The sequence below is a fragment of the Oncorhynchus mykiss genome, chromosome 28 (assembly GCF_057628025.1).
Source record: "Oncorhynchus mykiss isolate SJ-2025 chromosome 28, ASM5762802v1, whole genome shotgun sequence".
NCBI lineage: Eukaryota > Metazoa > Chordata > Actinopteri > Salmoniformes > Salmonidae > Oncorhynchus > Oncorhynchus mykiss.
The window spans coordinates 21,957,550-21,973,582 of NC_143049.1; the positions used below are offsets into that span (position 1 = coordinate 21,957,550).

The 16,033-nt window shown below is 48.2% G+C and overlaps 1 protein-coding gene across 7 annotated transcripts in view; it reads left to right on the forward strand.

Annotated features, from left to right (window-relative positions):
• The window catches only part of LOC110508723 (E3 ubiquitin-protein ligase RNF220), a 189,725-nt gene that overhangs the window by 134,780 nt on the left and 38,912 nt on the right, over positions 1–16,033 (forward strand). For 3 of the 7 annotated variants that reach the window (XM_036967079.2, XM_036967080.2, XM_090226079.1), the window contains exons 4-7: positions 6,873–6,927; positions 11,861–11,956; positions 14,379–14,421; positions 15,281–15,385. In XM_036967079.2, coding sequence (XP_036822974.2) covers positions 6,873–6,927; positions 11,861–11,956; positions 14,379–14,421; positions 15,281–15,385 — 299 coding nt within the window. Of the gene's footprint in view, positions 1–6,872; positions 6,928–11,860; positions 11,957–13,965; positions 14,220–14,378; positions 14,422–15,280; positions 15,386–16,033 lie in introns of those variants that run through there. The other 4 variants (XM_036967082.2, XM_036967083.2, XM_090226078.1 and 1 more) reach the window with 3 other exon arrangements.

The following is a 16,033-nucleotide window of genomic DNA, read 5'->3' on the forward strand; positions in this document are numbered from 1 at the left end:
ATGGCATCAGAGTGATGCCTGCACCTCTGGGGCCATTACACGCTGTAGGGATAGAGCTGAATCACTCACTCAACTAGGTTTTCACATCTGCATCATTTGTAATGGCAGGGAGGGGCCACGTAGACGACAGTTCTTCCATGTCTCTACTGAGGGTACACTCTTTGAAAAAAGGTGCTGGATAATGGTTCTTTGGCTGTCCCCGTAGGAGATCCCTTTGAAGAACCCCTTTCCGCAGAGGGTTCTACATGGAACCCTAAAAGGTTATCCTATGGGGGCAGCGGAAGAACCCCTTTTGAAACCATTTTCTCTAAGAGGGTACACTAGTACTCTTTAGTTGTCAGCTTTGGATAAGCTTTTGGAGAGACAAGAGCCCCTCCCCAACCCCTGGTATTCCTCCTAATACTGCAGTGATACCTAGGCTTTTGGAGAGACAAGAGCCCCCCCCCCCCAGCCCCTGGTATTCCCCCTAATACTGCAGTGATACCTGGGTTTTGGGACAGACCAGAGCCCCTCCCCAGCCCCTGGTATTCCCCCTAATACTGCAGTGATACCTGGATTTTTGAAGGACTTGGTTAGCCAGGAAAACAAATCAACTGCAAAAATCCCTGACAGATGTTCATTCATCTCCTGGTCTTTGACAGAGCTTGTCCATGGTAAGTATGGGAGTAGATAAGAGAGATCTGGAGGTGGACTTACAGTATGAATGCCATTCTTACTGACTGTGGAGGCTTCAGCAGAGAGATCGCGGTTCACTTCAATAGTCACCCTGTGATGCGTCCAAAATGGCACCCTATTCTCTATATAGTGCACTAATGTACTTTTTATCAATGCCCTACTTTGGACCAAGGCCCATTAGGGCTCTGGTTAGTGCACTATATCCAGGTTTACAGTGGGATAAATCAAACTATTAACCCTTCAGATTGGAGGCTGCCATTTGAAATCATATTTCACCTTGATCGCGTGACCGAGCGCTCCTTACCCACCCTGCTTGATAGCACCACATATTAACCCACCCAAGGCAAAGAGCTAGGAGCCTCACTTCTTCACTCCTCATGGAAACCAGAGCTTGTTGACTTAGGGCCTGCACGCCCTCCGCCACACATCTGAATGAATAATCCCTGTCACCTGCAGCAGTACATGTGTAACGCATAGCACCAGTGGCATGTTCCCCACTTGCTCTCTCAGTGTGTGTGTGTGTGTGTGTGTGTGTGTGTGTGTGAGGGACGTGTAACAGTGAGAGGGTAGAGAGGAGACGGGGGAGGGGTGTGTGCCTCTCCGCTCTCTTCTCCAGACTGTTATCCATCATGCAGCAGTGAGGAGTTATCATTTAATAATTAATAAAGGGCAGCGGCCCACCCTCTCCTCCAACCCCTCTTCTGCGGACACGGAGAGCCTGCCTGGCGGGCCCTGGTGGTCGATGGCAGCTGTTATTTAAAGAAATGGCGTCATCCTTCCTGGTTTGTCAGGGGCGGACACTGCTGAGCGTCACGGCCCCGTGATTTAGCCTCGCCTGCACCAGTCCCATTAACCCCATTGCGGTTGCCACGTGAATTATGCCTGGATATACCCCGGCAACGCACCGCCGTTTAGTCTTGTGGGGGAGGGATAGGAGAGGTCTTCATAGAGGAAGTGGGGGCAGAGAGAGAGAGGGAGAGAGAGAGAGAGGTAGAGATGGAGAGAGGGAGAGAGAGGTAGAGAGAGAGAGAGGTAGAGAGGGAGAGAGAGACAGAGAGAGAGGGAGAGAGGGAGAGACAGAGAGAGAGAGAGAGAGAGGGGTAGAGAGGGAGAGGGAGGGAGGGAGTGAGAGAGAGAGAGAGAGAGAGAGAGAGAGAGGTAGAGAGGGAGAGAGAGGGAGAGAGAGAGAGAGGTAGAGAGGGAGAGAGGGAGAGAGAGACAGAGAGAGAGGGAGAGACAGAGAGAGAGAGAGAGAGAGAGAGAGAGAGGTAGAGGGAGAGTGTCTAGTGCAAAGTGTCCTTGCTCCCGGCTGCCAGTCCAAGTTCTATGTTTAGCTCCAATACAATCACTGCTGGGCTTAATGGGAGAAATGATTTCCGTTAGATGATGAATCTCCGTTCAGACCGCGTTGGAGCTTTAATCTTTTCGTGTCTGTGTGAAAAGCGACGTCGGGTAATGGGGTTAGCTAAACTGGTCAGTTAGCTTTTCATAATTTCATTAATGTCTCTCACTGTATCGCCAAAAAGTATTTTCAAGATGGATGGTGATCCCTACCTCTGTGTAAACCCTTTTCTGCTCTGCCACAATGCCCCTAGCCTGTGGAACCCCATACAGAAGTTGGATTAGAAGGCTATGATAGGACTTCCAGACCCATCCACTCATCTGTAAAGAGTATAGTATGTCCTTACGACAGCAGGGAGGTCCTCCCGCTTCCATCTCTCTCTCTCTCTCTCTCTCTCTCTCTCTCTCTCTCTCTCTCTCTCTCTTTCTTTCCCTCTCATTTCCTCTCCCTTTCTCTCTCTCCCTCTCCCCCTCTCTCCTTCTTGCTCGCTCGCTCCCTCCCTTCATCCATCTCTCTCTCTCTCTCTCTCTCTCTCTCTCTCTCTTTCTCTCTCTCTCTCACCCCACTCTGCTGTCCCATTCCTCCTGCTCTGCCACAGTTGCCGGGCGAGGCACCAGCGTTACATTGGCGCACAGATCATTGGAAGTGACATGGTGAATTTGTGGCAATTTGTAGTAAATGTCCCTTTAATGATAGCGTTTCATTTTGCACCAAATGAGACGAGAGTGCATGTAAAATGGAGGAGGCTGTTTAAGATGTAGCATTAGGCAGATGGTGTGGGCCCGTCAGGGGCCCAGGAAGGGCCCTGAGTGGATGTGTGTGAGATTGGGACTAGCTGCCAGAGCCACTGGCTCCCCAGTGGCCTTGGCCGATGGGGCCGCCTCGCCTCTCTCATCCTTTTCCTCCACTCCTCATGTATGGACATGGAAATCTATCATGCCCTTTACACATCAGCCTGCTCACAGGGGCAGAGCAATCTACATATCCCTCCACCCCACCACCCATCCCCTCCACATAATCAATTTGCCTCCAACGGAGCGAGCTTGAGCTGGGTGGCGAACGACACGAATAGCGAAAAGCAATCTTTATCTCGAGCTTACAACCCCTCCCCCCAGACTGGAACTTTGACCATTTTCATCCTTTCTTTCTTTCTTTCTTTCTTTCTCTCCCTCTCCTTCCTTCCCTTTCTCTCTCTCTCTCTCTCTCTCTCTCTCTCTCTCTCTCTCTCCTTCCTTCCCTTTCTCTCTCTCTCTCTCTCTCTCTCTCTCTCTCACTCTCTCTCTCTCTCTCTCTCTCTGTCTCTCTCTCCTTCCCTCTTTCTCGCTCCCTTTCTTTTTTTTGTTACTTGGTTTCAGTGGGATGTGTTTGGATAGGTCTGGGAGAGAGGAGGAGCAGAGGCGGTGTAGGGGTTATTGTAAAGGCATCCTATCAGGCCCCTATAGCCAACTGGCCGTTGCTAACCTTATCAACCAACAGTCTAGGAGATGAAAGCTTAGCATTCTGCCATAGCTGTCAAAGAGCAGTCAAAATCATGGGCAGAAATATCAAACATATTCAGTTCACATGAACTTCTACTGCTTTTATGGAGATTTATATGGCTGGAAAAAGATCCCTTTTCTTTGGTAAATCTGCTACACTATTCACATTTATCATTAACAAAACACATTTGAACTCTTGTTTCGGCAACCTCTCTTTCTCCCCTTTTCCCTCCGTCTTGTCTATTTTCTCTCCTGGCTTTGTTCCTCATTTCAAAACGATGTCATTGGTTTGACATGACAGGCTGGAAGCTTTTTGCCTGAGCGTTGACATCAAAATTCATTGAAATGGGCACGTGTGAAGAAGCCGCAAGAAGCCCCACCTGCACTCCTTCCCCATCCACCCCTCTCTCTCTCTGTTTTCTTTCATCTCGCCTCTCTCCCCTCCCTCTCTCTCTCTCCTTTCTGTCACCTCACTGTCACTGACAACAGCACCCCAGTGTTGAATCTCCTTGTTGTCGCTCCCTATCTGGTCCCAGCCACCAACAACAAGTCAGCTTTTGTTATTGTTTCTATGGAGTTTTAAGGTAATAAATGTAAAAACAGAAACACTCGACATTCAGGAAATAGATACTGTACCCTGCATTACACGGTGCCTGAGTATGTAACTACTGTTCATTCTTTTTGTCAGTACTCTTTCTTCCCAGTCCTTCCGAGTGTACAATACCCACAAATACAACTTTTCCACAATGCTTGCTTCCTACTAGGTCTATTCTTTAAAGGAATCAGACATGGTGGACACCCCCTCAACCCTCAGCCACTAAAACCTTTGACCTGTGTTAGTAAGAGCCCCCCCCACCCCGGGGGGGTCTCTCTGCATGGCCAGTGTGGCCGGGGTCTCTCTTCCAGATTGATGGTGCAGTACATTAGTTACAGTGCTCTGAAAGCAGCAGGCCCTCCTGTCCTGTCTGTCGGGCCAGAGTGGAGGGATGAGTGTGACACAGCCAGCACAGAAACAGATAGAGACACAGCCCAAACAATGCTGCCTCACTCCCTACCTGCCTGTTTCACTGCCTGCCTGCCTGGCTGGTGGATTTATGATGGCGGTGAGTGCGTTTATTATCTCACAAACAGCATAGAGCCCGTGTGGCGATTTATCCCCTTTCAAGGTCCATCCCTGATTTGTGTTGGCAGATCAATCACGAGTGCCTCCACAGAGGGGCTAGGGGAGGGGACAAGGCTTATTACCTGATAAGGGAGGCAGGACGAGTGGTTGAACCCGCCCTCACTTGCCATTCATTACACCCATCTCTGGTTGCCTAACTGACCGGAACCTCAACCAATGGCCACGTTAGGATTTTTATCAGGAAGATAAGTATTTCTTCTTTCTGAGATTTGATTGTAAATCAACTCATCTCTACTTCCTGTTTACCTTAGTTGGTCTACTTAGTTTCCTTGATTCCTTCCTGCAACACCTCGTCTGTAACCTCCTGTATGAGGCCGCACCCCCTCCACCCCCACACCCCTCTTCCCCGCTCCAGCCGTCCACTCCGGGGACACGCTCGCCTGACAAATCACGTTGTCAGATTAGGACCTGGGCAAATTCAATTTCAGCGCCTTGCCAAAGCCGCTCTGAATCTGGGGCTGTGCATGGGACACAAAGCGAACATGACAAGGGTGACTTTTTTGTCACTTCGACCTGGCGCATCATAAAAATGTATCCTTGTTGCAGTGAAAGGAGAAGATAGGGAGGAGGAGCGAAATAAAGAAAGACTGAAATGGAGAGCAAGAGGGAGAAAGAGGAAGAGAAGCTAGACAGGGAAAGTAACAAAACAGAAGAAAACTGAGAAAAAATTAACACAAAATAAAATAAAATGAATGCCAAGAGGAGAGCCCCAGCCAACCTATTCATGCACAGGGAGACGGAGGGGGAATGATGAATATTCATGTCTCAGGGAGGATGAGAGGGAATGATGAATATTCATGTCTCAGGGAGGATGAGAGGGAATGATGAATATTCATGTCTCAGGGAGGATGAGAGGGAATGATGAATATTCATGTCTCAGGGAGGATGAGAGGGAATGAGGAATATTCATGTCTCAGGGAGGATGAGAGGGAATGAGGAATATTCATGTCTCAGGGAGGATGAGAGGGAATGATGAATATTCATGTCTCAGGGAGGAGGAGAGGCAATGATGAATATTCATGTCTCAGGGAGGATGAGAGGGAATGAGGAATATTCATGTCTCAGGGAGGATGAGAGGGAATGAGGAATATTCATGTCTCAGGGAGGATGAGACGGATTGAGGAACATTCATGTCTCAGGGAGGATGAGAGGGAATGATGAATATTCATGTCTCAGGGAGGAGGAGAGGGAATGATGAATAATCATGTCTCAGGGAGAGGTCTGATTTGATATGTCTCTCCCCATTGTCGACGGATGCCTTAGCCGGCCCGTTTAATATTTCCGGCCTTGTAATCAGTCATCTTCAATCCGCAATGTCGATGAGGCTGTGATTTGATGTAGACCCCGCTGGTCAGACTCTGGGGAGAGCAGCCCCCCCCCCCTCTTTCTACCTCCCCCCTTTCTTTCCATCTCTCTCTCCTCTCCTCCGCCTCTTTAATACAATGTTTACAAGCCAGCGCATTGTCCTCAACATATTTCAAAGTCCTAAGTGCCTGGGGCGTTTCACTGACAAATCAAATAACAGCAAAATCATTTATTTCCCGCTCCTGCCACTGGCTCTGCGACGGCGGTTAGGAAAGGAGGAGGAGAGGAGAGGAGAGGGGGTTAAGGGGTGGATTGGAGCATCCAAGAGAATGATTACTTCAATAAAAAAAATGATATCCCAAATCTGCTTAGCAGTCGTACTTTGAGCTGTAATTGTTTCAAACACAGCATGGCCCAAGGGTGGGCAGATTGAGTGGCACTGGGGGAGAAAGGGGAGGATAGGCGGGTTTGAATCTTGCAGACGATTAAAAGTGTGATTTGTGTTTCTCGATGACTGACTGACCATTTGAGCTGTCCCCTGGGTATTGCGTTTTGTCTGAGTGAGTGAGGGGAGAAACAGTGCTGTCTCTCTGCCTGTGTGACTTTAAGCAGAATTGAGTGTTGAAAGAGGGGTGTCGTCTGCACAGAGACAGAGGACCGAGGTGTCACCTGAGGGGATACTGAGAAGAATATCACTTATATTAGGACAGACGCAGACATACAGAGAGAGAGGCATAAGAACATCCTAGAAAGACATGTGACCTCAATCAAAAACATATCTGTCTCGAAGTGCACCTCCCATTTGAATGGAAACACCCAAACCCACCCGTACTGCAAAAAGACATATCCAATAACCTGTCTAAATCGGTCTCTCTCTTTCCTCCTACAGTAAGAACCCATCACACGGACACAAGGACGGCAGTGTGGCTCCAGGAACTCCTAAGGTAAGAGGATTTACCAGCAGAACCTCTCTCAGACTCCACAGCCCCAATAAGACCATCATCGTTCCACTGACCAGCTCCCTGACCAGAACGATCTTCCTCTGAACTATCTGAGCCTTATTAGGCTACTGTACTTCAGGTCTGGATCTCTGGGAGGCTCCCACCGGAGCTCGACCAGGCAGTGTCTTAAGGAGACGTATATATCCTCCGGAAGGAAGGCTGTTAAGCTAGCTACTACTGTATCAGCAGAGTGACCGTGCTCCAGCAGGCAGTGGAGAGGGGACTGGAGGAAACTGCCATAGATGCACTTCCTATGGCTGTCTGAGTCCTCATTAAAAAGCAGATCCAATAGACCCTGGACAGAGCAGTTTCTGTGAACACCCAATAAGAACCCAAGGATAGGGAGACAAAGGACTCTGTAAGACTAAGGACTTAAAAAGGGACACTCTAGCTGGGTCTATCTTCTCAGTAGACGCAGTGTTTCAGAGTGTTCACTTGGAGACACACCCCAAAGCCACATAGCATCCCTGTAGTCCGCTGGGACAGGGTATGTCTCTCTTATGTTAATAAGAGGTTTCATTCATGGTCTCTTAATGTTGCCACATTTAGCTCTGACACTGTTCTTCAGGCCCCTCACTGAATGTGCTGAGTGAAGGGAGATTGAGAGGGAGAAAGAGAGAGAGGGAGAGTCAGTGACAGAGAGAGAAAGGGAGAGAGTGACAGAAAGAGCGAAAGAGATATGAGAGTTTTTTAAAGTGTAGTCTGGAGCCAGCCGCAGTTGGCACTGGGGGAGAGCTTGATCGTCCCTCTGCAATAAAGGTAAGATTTGCTGATGGTATGTGTCCCTGCGGAGGGTAAAGATGCTATGAAGGATGTCTGTCTCTTAATGATCACTGTACCTGTCTGGTAAAAGGGGACCTTTAATATCTTTAACATCTTCAAAGACACGCTTTAATGTGCTCAACAGTGTTTCCACTACTCTTCATTCAACTGCCATTTCAGAGGACATTTACTGGGTTGAGATGAAATGGATGAACTTGATAAAGATATTTAATGGAGATTGGAGACAGGTTTTTATCAATACAAGCTCAGAGTCTCACCCTGCCTCACTATTACCTTCTGATGGTGCCTGGTTCAGAGTCAGACAGACAGGGGCTAGGGGAGAGTCAGACAGACAGGGTTGGGGAACAGTCAGACAGACAGGGGCTAGGGGAGAGTCAGACAGACAGGGGCTAGGGGAGAGTCAGACAGACAGGATTGGGGAACAGTCAGACAGACAGGGGCTAGGGGAGAGTCAGACAGACAGGGTCTGGGAACAGTCAGACAGACAGGGGCTAGGGGAGAGTCAGACAGACAGGGTCTGGGAAGAGTCAGAGAGACAGGGGCTAGGGGAGAGTCAGACAGACAGGGTTGGGGAACAGTCAGACAGACAGGGGCTAGGGGAGAGTCAGACAGACAGAGTCTGGGAACAGTCAGACAGACAGGGGCTAGGGGAGAGTTAGACAGACAGGGGCTAGGGGAGAGTCAGACAGACAGGGTCTGGGAAGAGTCAGTCAGACAGGGGCTAGGGGAGAGTCAGACAGACAGGGTCTGGGAAGAGTCAGAGAGACAGGGGCTAGGGGAGAGTCAGACAGACAGGGTTGGGGAACAGTCAGACAGACAGGGGCTAGGGGAGAGTCAGACAGACAGGGTCTGGGAACAGTCAGTCAGACAGGGGCTAGGGGAGAGTCAGACAGACAGGGTCTGGGAACAGTCAGTCAGACAGGGGCTAGGGGAGAGTCAAACAGACAGGGTCTGGGAACAGTCAGTCAGACAGGGGCTAGGGGAGAGTCAGACAGACAGGGTCTGGGAACAGTCAGTCAGACAGGGGCTGGGAACAGTCAGACAGACAGGGGCTAGGGGAGAGTCAGACAGACAGGGGCTAGGGGAGAGTCAGACAGACAAGGGTCTGGGAACAGTCAGACAGACAGGGGCTAGGGCAGTGTCAGACAGACAGGGTCTGGGAACAGTCAGACAGACAGGGGCTAGGGGAGAGTCAGACAGACAAGGGTTGGGGAACAGTCAGACAGACAGGGGCTAGGGGGGAGACAGACAGACAGAGTCTGGGAACAGTCAGACAGACAGGGGCTAGGGCAGTGTCAGACAGACAGGGTCTGGGAACAGTCAGACAGACAGGGGCTAGGGGAGAGTCAGACAGACAGTGTTGGGGAACAGAAGTAATTGTGGTTAGTGGGGGAAATGGGAGTAATGGAGCAGGAGTAACTGTGGTTAGTGGGGGAAATGGGAGTAAGGGAACAGGAGTAACTGTGGTTAGTGGGGAAATGGTAGTAAGGGAACAGGAGTAACTGTGGTTAGTGGGGAAATGGGAGTAAGGGAACAGGAGTAACTGTGGTTAGTGGGGAAATGGGAGTAAGGGAACAGGAGTAATTGTGGTTAGTGGGGGAAATGGGAGTAAGGGAACAGGAGTAATTGTGGTTAGTGGGGGAAATGGGAGTAATGGAACAGGAGTAACTGTGGTTAGTGGGGGAAATGGGAGTAAGGGAACAGGAGTAATTGTGGTTAGTTGGGGAAATGGGAGTAATGGAACAGGAGTAACTGTGGTTAGTGGGGGAAATGGGAGTAATGGAACAGGAGTAACTGTGGTTAGTGGGGAAATGGGAGTAAGGGAACAGGAGTAACTGTGGTTAGTGGGGGAAATGGGAGTAATGGAACAGGAGTAACTGTGGTTAGTGGGGGAAATGGGAGTAAGGGAACAGGAGTAACTGTGGTTAGTGGGGGAAATGGGAGTAAGGGAACAGGAGTAATTGTGGTTAGTGGGGGAAATGGGAGTAAGGGAACAGGAGTAATTGTGGTTAGTGGGGGAAATGGGAGTAATGGAACAGGAGTAACTGTGGTTAGTGGGGGAAATGGGAGTAAGGGAACAGGAGTAACTGTGGTTAGTGGGGGAAATGGGAGTAAGGGAACAGGAGTAACTGTGGTTAGTGGGGAAATGGGAGTAATGGAACAGGAGTAATTGTGGTTAGTGGGGGAAATGGAAGTAATAGAACAGGAGTAACTGTGGTTAGTGGGGGAAATGGGAGTAAGGGAACAGGAGTAATTGTGGTTAGTGGGGGAAATGGGAGTAATGGAACAGGAGTAACTGTGGTTAGTGGGGGAAATGGGAGTAAGGGAACAGGAGTAATTGTGGTTAGTGGGGGAAATGGAAGTAATGGAACAGGAGTAATTGTGGTTAGTGGGGGAAATGGGAGTAATGGAACAGGAGTAATTGTGGTTAGTGGGGGAAATGGGAGTAATGGAACAGGAGTAACTGTGGTTAGTGGGGGAAATGGAAGTAATGGAACAGGAGTAATTGTGGTTAGTGGGGGAAATGGGAGTAATGGAACAGGAGTAATTGTGGTTAGTGGGGGAAATGGGAGTAATGGAACAGGAGTAATTGTGGTTAGTGGGGGAAATGGGAGTAAGGGAACAGGAGTAACTGTGGTTAGTGGGGGAAATGGGAGTAATGGAACAGGAGTAACTGTGGTTAGTGGGGGAAATGGGAGTAAGGGAACAGGAGTAACTGTGGTTAGTGGGGGAAATGGGAGTAAGGGAACAGGAGTAACTGTGGTTAGTGGGGGAAATGGGAGTAAGGGAACAGGAGTAACTGTGGTTAGTGGGGAAATGGGAGTAATGGAACAGGAGTAATTGTGGTTAGTGGGGGAAATGGGAGTAAGGGAACAGGAGTAATTGTGGTTAGTGGGGGAAATGGGAGTAATGGAACAGGAGTAACTGTGGTTAGTGGGGGAAATGGGAGTAAGGGAACAGGAGTAACTGTGGTTAGTGGGGGAAATGGGAGTAAGGGAACAGGAGTAACTGTGGTTAGTGGGGAAATGGGAGTAAGGGAACAGGGATTGAACAGGGACCGGGGTGAGGGGAACAGAACAGGCCCTCTGAGCGAGGCGTGACTGAGCATTCCCCAGTAGGTGCTTAGTATTCCGACACACCGTGTGAAAAATGAAGAAGCTGCTTAGAGATCACAGGGGCTGCTGCTTCCTGTGCCCAGTCTGCCTTCCAGACCTTCCTACCGGTTGTAAAGCGGATTAACCTCTCCCACTTCACAGCTGCCACAACGGCCACCCGCCCCCTCTCAACCACGCCATCGCCATAGCGACTCCGTGTCAGCCCAGTGCCTCTTAATCCTCGGGGTCAGGGGGCAACGGTATGGCAAGGCAAGATGAGGGGAGATGAGCACGTTATCTAACATGGCACCTCCCGTATCTAACGCTGGCGTCATTCTGTTAATTAGTCAACACATTACAAACTATTACACTCAAGTAGAATAACAAGTGGTAGTTATCAGAAGCTTGTGCTAATTGACACAGAGGCATTCAAAAATGCAGCGTTATAATGCTGTGTAGTAGGTAACAATTCCAGTTACATCAACGAATAAAAGCCACACAAATAAACAGCAGTTCCGTGACCTCGCCGTCCCGAAGCATAAAAAGACATGCATAATGCTTCATTTACTGTCCCAGCACTAGGGGTCTGCCATTTCTCACATATTAATATTAGATTATACTTGTCGGCCACTTAAGCCCCTGCTCTCTCCTCTCTCCTTGATTAATAGGAACACTTTGTAAATACAAATATTTCATAGCAGCCTTGTAAAGAGCTGGATCTCTGTCAACTCTTCCCCGTAAAGTAAGCACTATTTCCCCTTCCCCCTTCTTCCCCCCTTCTTCCCCCCTTTTCTCTAGTTCATTTGTGAAATAAACTCAATTAAGTTTTTCAGTGGGGCGGGCCTGTAATGTCGGAGGCTCTTTGGAGGCTGTCAGAAGAGGTTTATAGATGACCAAGGTGTCCTGTAATGTTGGCTTGTGTCCTCCTCCTCTCCTCCACTGCAGCATTCCCCCTCTTCTCTTCCTCTCACAACAACTGTCCTGCTCTTTCTCCCCAGTCTATGCTGTTGTCGGTGCACATCAAACGCGAGGGAGAGTCACCGGTGGTCTCCCCTCTCTCTTCTGAAGATGCCCACCACTCCGACAGATACCAGGTGAGCTGCTATGCTCGTGTGCCCTGCCTGGAGAAACGGGATGCATTCCAAATGGCAGTGGTACACTATGTAGGGAATAGGGTGCTAACTGGGACTTAAGCCAGGATGTTGCTCTTGGCCCACATATTAGGCATCATAATGCCATTTTCATATCCTGTCACATGACAAGAAATATGGATTAAAGCCACTATGAAATGTACTTCTGGGAAGATAAAAGGAAAAGTCGAAGGAAAGAACAGCAATGGATGGACCCTGCTACTCTCTGTTTGGATGGACCCTGCTACTCTCTGTTTGGATGGACCCTGCTACTCTCTGTTTGGGAGGTTAACTGATTCACATTAGGCAAACTCATGTGGCGATGGTTGAGATGATGTTGAGGTGGTAATTTGTTGTTTTAGTGTTGAACACACAGCATTGACTCAGCCAATCATCTGGCTCTCACATCTTATCATGGAGTGGATCAGGCATCAGCCCAGCTGCCTACCTCCTTCTATCCTCCCTGGTTATGTCCCAAATGGCACCAAATTCCCTTTATAGTGCACTACTTTTGACGGAGCCCATAGGTAGTGCACTGTATAGGGAATAAGGTGTCATTTGGAATGCAGCACCTCAGTCCTCCCACTATCTCTGGCAAAGATTTGCCGAGGCTGTAATGTGTTTCCCTGTTCAGATAGGTAATCACCCACAATGTACCTCAAGCAATGCTCTTATGCTCCCTAAGCCTGGATGGTATCTCTTCTGGTCCACCACGTCCTTGACATGTCTCCCACCTCATTCTGCTGGAGGCCTCACCACTACAAATAGGCTTGCGTCCCAAACAACACCATACTACACAACAAAGTGCACTACTTTTGATCAGACCCCTATGGGCCCTGGTCAAATGTAGTGCACTATATAGGGAATAGGGTGCCGTATGGGACGCTGGCATAGATTAGTTAGGATTAAACTGCTTCATACAGCACAGTGTTTTAACCTAAGTTATAAGGTTATGATGGAGCTTTATTTTTTTTACATCTCAAAGTTTGGTATTTCAAACTCATACAGCAGTGATTTATTATTTGGGTTAAGTGGCTTTTTCCCTTCTACCATAAAGTAAGAGCTATGAAGTGTAAGACATCATATCCATACATTGACACGCCTATTAAAGGGGCTGTGGTGAAAGTATATATTTTCATTAGTAAAGCTGCTGCTGAAACCATTTCAGGCAAACGATTAAACAGATGCTTCTCCCCCCCTTAAATGTTAGATTTGTTTCTTTTTTTGTTGTAACATGAGCTATCATGTGGTTGTGTAAGCCATTTAGATATTTTTCATCCAACATGGCACCCTATTCCCTGTATAGTGTGCTATATTTGACCAGAGTCCCATGAGTCCTGGTCAAAAGTAATGCACTAAGTATGGAATAGGGTATACTTTGGGACGCTGCATAGTGGATCATCATATCATGGGCAGGTTGTATATGAGCACAACGCAAGTGTCAGTGTAAGAGGCCTCTCTGCAATATGATGGACGATCCACTCGCTAGTAGTTTGAACTTGTGCCCACACTCTGTGCCATTGTCAGTGAGTGGGAATCCATCCACTGACTGGCCCTGCTGGTGTCAGCACATAGCCTACCCACTCTGAAAGAGAGGGGAGAAGAAAGATAGGTGGTCCCATTTAACCCGTATCGTAGTGGTATTCACAATCACTGATCATGCCTGTCAGTTTCAAACAGGTTTAGACGGGGATAATTCCTAGCCTATTTCCTATGTCACTTTTATATGATGAGAAAATGATTAAACACAAATTTTCATGAAATGAAAGTTTGAACTATTAGTATTGTCTGCAAAAAAAAACGACGTTTAGATATGATGCACGGAACTAGTTTACCCTACAAGTTGCTTGAGACAAACTTGAATCAATCTTAAAATCTCAAATCAAATGAACTTCCATTGAAGTCACTGTATTACGTATTGCTGCTCCCTAGTGGCCAATGGTGGAACAACATCGGGCGTCCTCTGAACTTTCACTCCTATGTTTAGTCACATGACACGCGTCAAGCCAACATGGCGACGGTGATATACAAAGCTGCTTTGTAGGCGCCACATTCAATCCTTTGGCATCCTTATAAAATTATTGATACAAAAGTGTATTCATGGTGCGGTGTACTACCGGGAGGCTTAAATGATAGACGGGTAAAAGTGAGTTTGTCGGCTTGAAAAGGCTTTGAACGAAAAACTTGCGACCCTGTTATGGAAGAGACGAAACAGCCCATAAAAGAAGTACGTTTTTGTTTACTATCAAGCTTAAACTTGCAGGGCACTCTGTAGAATCCAAATCAATCCAGCCCTGAACTGCTACTAATGTATCTATAAACAATATAAATTGAAAGGTCCATATCTAATGCATATTTTGTGTGTTTCCTTTCTTCCTAATTTTAGACGTTTTTAAGAGTGCGAGCAAACAGGCAAACGCGGTTGAATGGTATGTATACATTTCCTTTTTCTTTGTAAAGTTACTAATTATTCTTCATAAGCATCTTACACATTTGTATTTTTTAAAAGTACATTTCTGGTACAACATCCTGTAGAATTCGTAAATATTGATTTTAAGCCAGGTATATCTTAATCTGCAACTTCTCACAGCCAACGTGTATGCAATGACATGATTGGAGCCAAGCTCATTTTGGTGAAAATGGTGCCAAAGGCTTGTGAAATTATTAAGGCTATTTCCTAAAACCAAACATTTCCTCATCAAATAATCTTCTGTTCATATTTATTGAGTAGCCTATGATTGTCATAGAACAGTACTGAAAAAACCTGATTGCTCAACCAAATATCATCCACACTACAGTTGGTGGAATTGTCAATCAAAGTTGAAGCAGCAAGCAACTGGGGGGGCGAATGTGCATCTTAAGAGTGTGAGAACAGAGTCATAGTGTAGGTCTGGATGGACCGGCTGACCGAGTCAGTCCGTGGACCCTTGACCAGGCTGTGTTTGGTTTGACCATGCATTTCTACCCTGCATAGCCATAACCTTGGCTCCGCCATCTATATAACACATTATGGTTAAGTATAGCCAGTGGCCCATGTTGAACAAAGCCCTGTGTGGCCTTGCTGACAGCCCTTCACACTGTGGACCAGCTCCAGGCTTTAGCCTACATTACAGCTACAGAGCCAGGCCTGCCCCTTGTTGCCCAACTGAGTGTGATTTCAGGGCTGGCTGGTGGGGGGGTCGGGAGTCCTGGCTGCCGTTGTGTGTCTCCGTCCCTGCTGTTCCCTTGACCTAGCGCCTACACGAGCAGAGGATCTATTAACCCTTGACCTTCTTGATATGTTGACAGTCGATGACCTCTGCTGGTGCAGGCGCTACGCCAAGGAAAGTGTCAAAAATGCTCCCCTTGGACTGCACAATGGAGCCCCCCTTGCCCCCTGCTGCATTGGCCACGGTAAGAGCCTGCCCCCACGTCCTCTCCCCAACACCCCCTCTGTCAGCCAGCAGCCCCAGGCTCCCTCTCTGCCTCCATTGGCATTTGCACCAGCCTCGGCAGCAGCCACAGTGCTGCTATGAAAAGAAACGCTGCCGACTTTGTTTAAACTCAAGCCTCCATTAATGTCTATTACCTCTCATGTGGAACCTGAATGATTCTGAGGGGGAGGGGGGATGGGGGACGACTCGTGCCGGGCCTAATTAATCGTCCCTTTCTGTCTGCGTTTAATGAAGCCCTACTCGATTACCATCACCCGTTCCCTGGCCTGGGAGAGAGATTATTAGTAGCTGTCCCAATCTCCCCAAAGTTATGGCGCGTTGTCCTTCCTCCTCTCGCCATCCCTCCTCGGGTCCCCCTTGGCCCCTTTCGCAATCACAGCCACCTAAAAATTAATGTCCCCGGACGCCATTTGCAGTTTAGAAAAAGCGACAAAGACTTACGGCGCATTGGCCACTGTTCTGCTGTGTTAAATTTCAAATTATGCAGTGGGGGGAGTTGTCGACTAGTGCTGTAGAAGGATTGTTGAGTCACGTGACCTAGACCTACAGTAGGCCATCCTTACCCGTCCTATGGAGAGAGGGAACCTAGTTCAGGCCTATCGTCTCC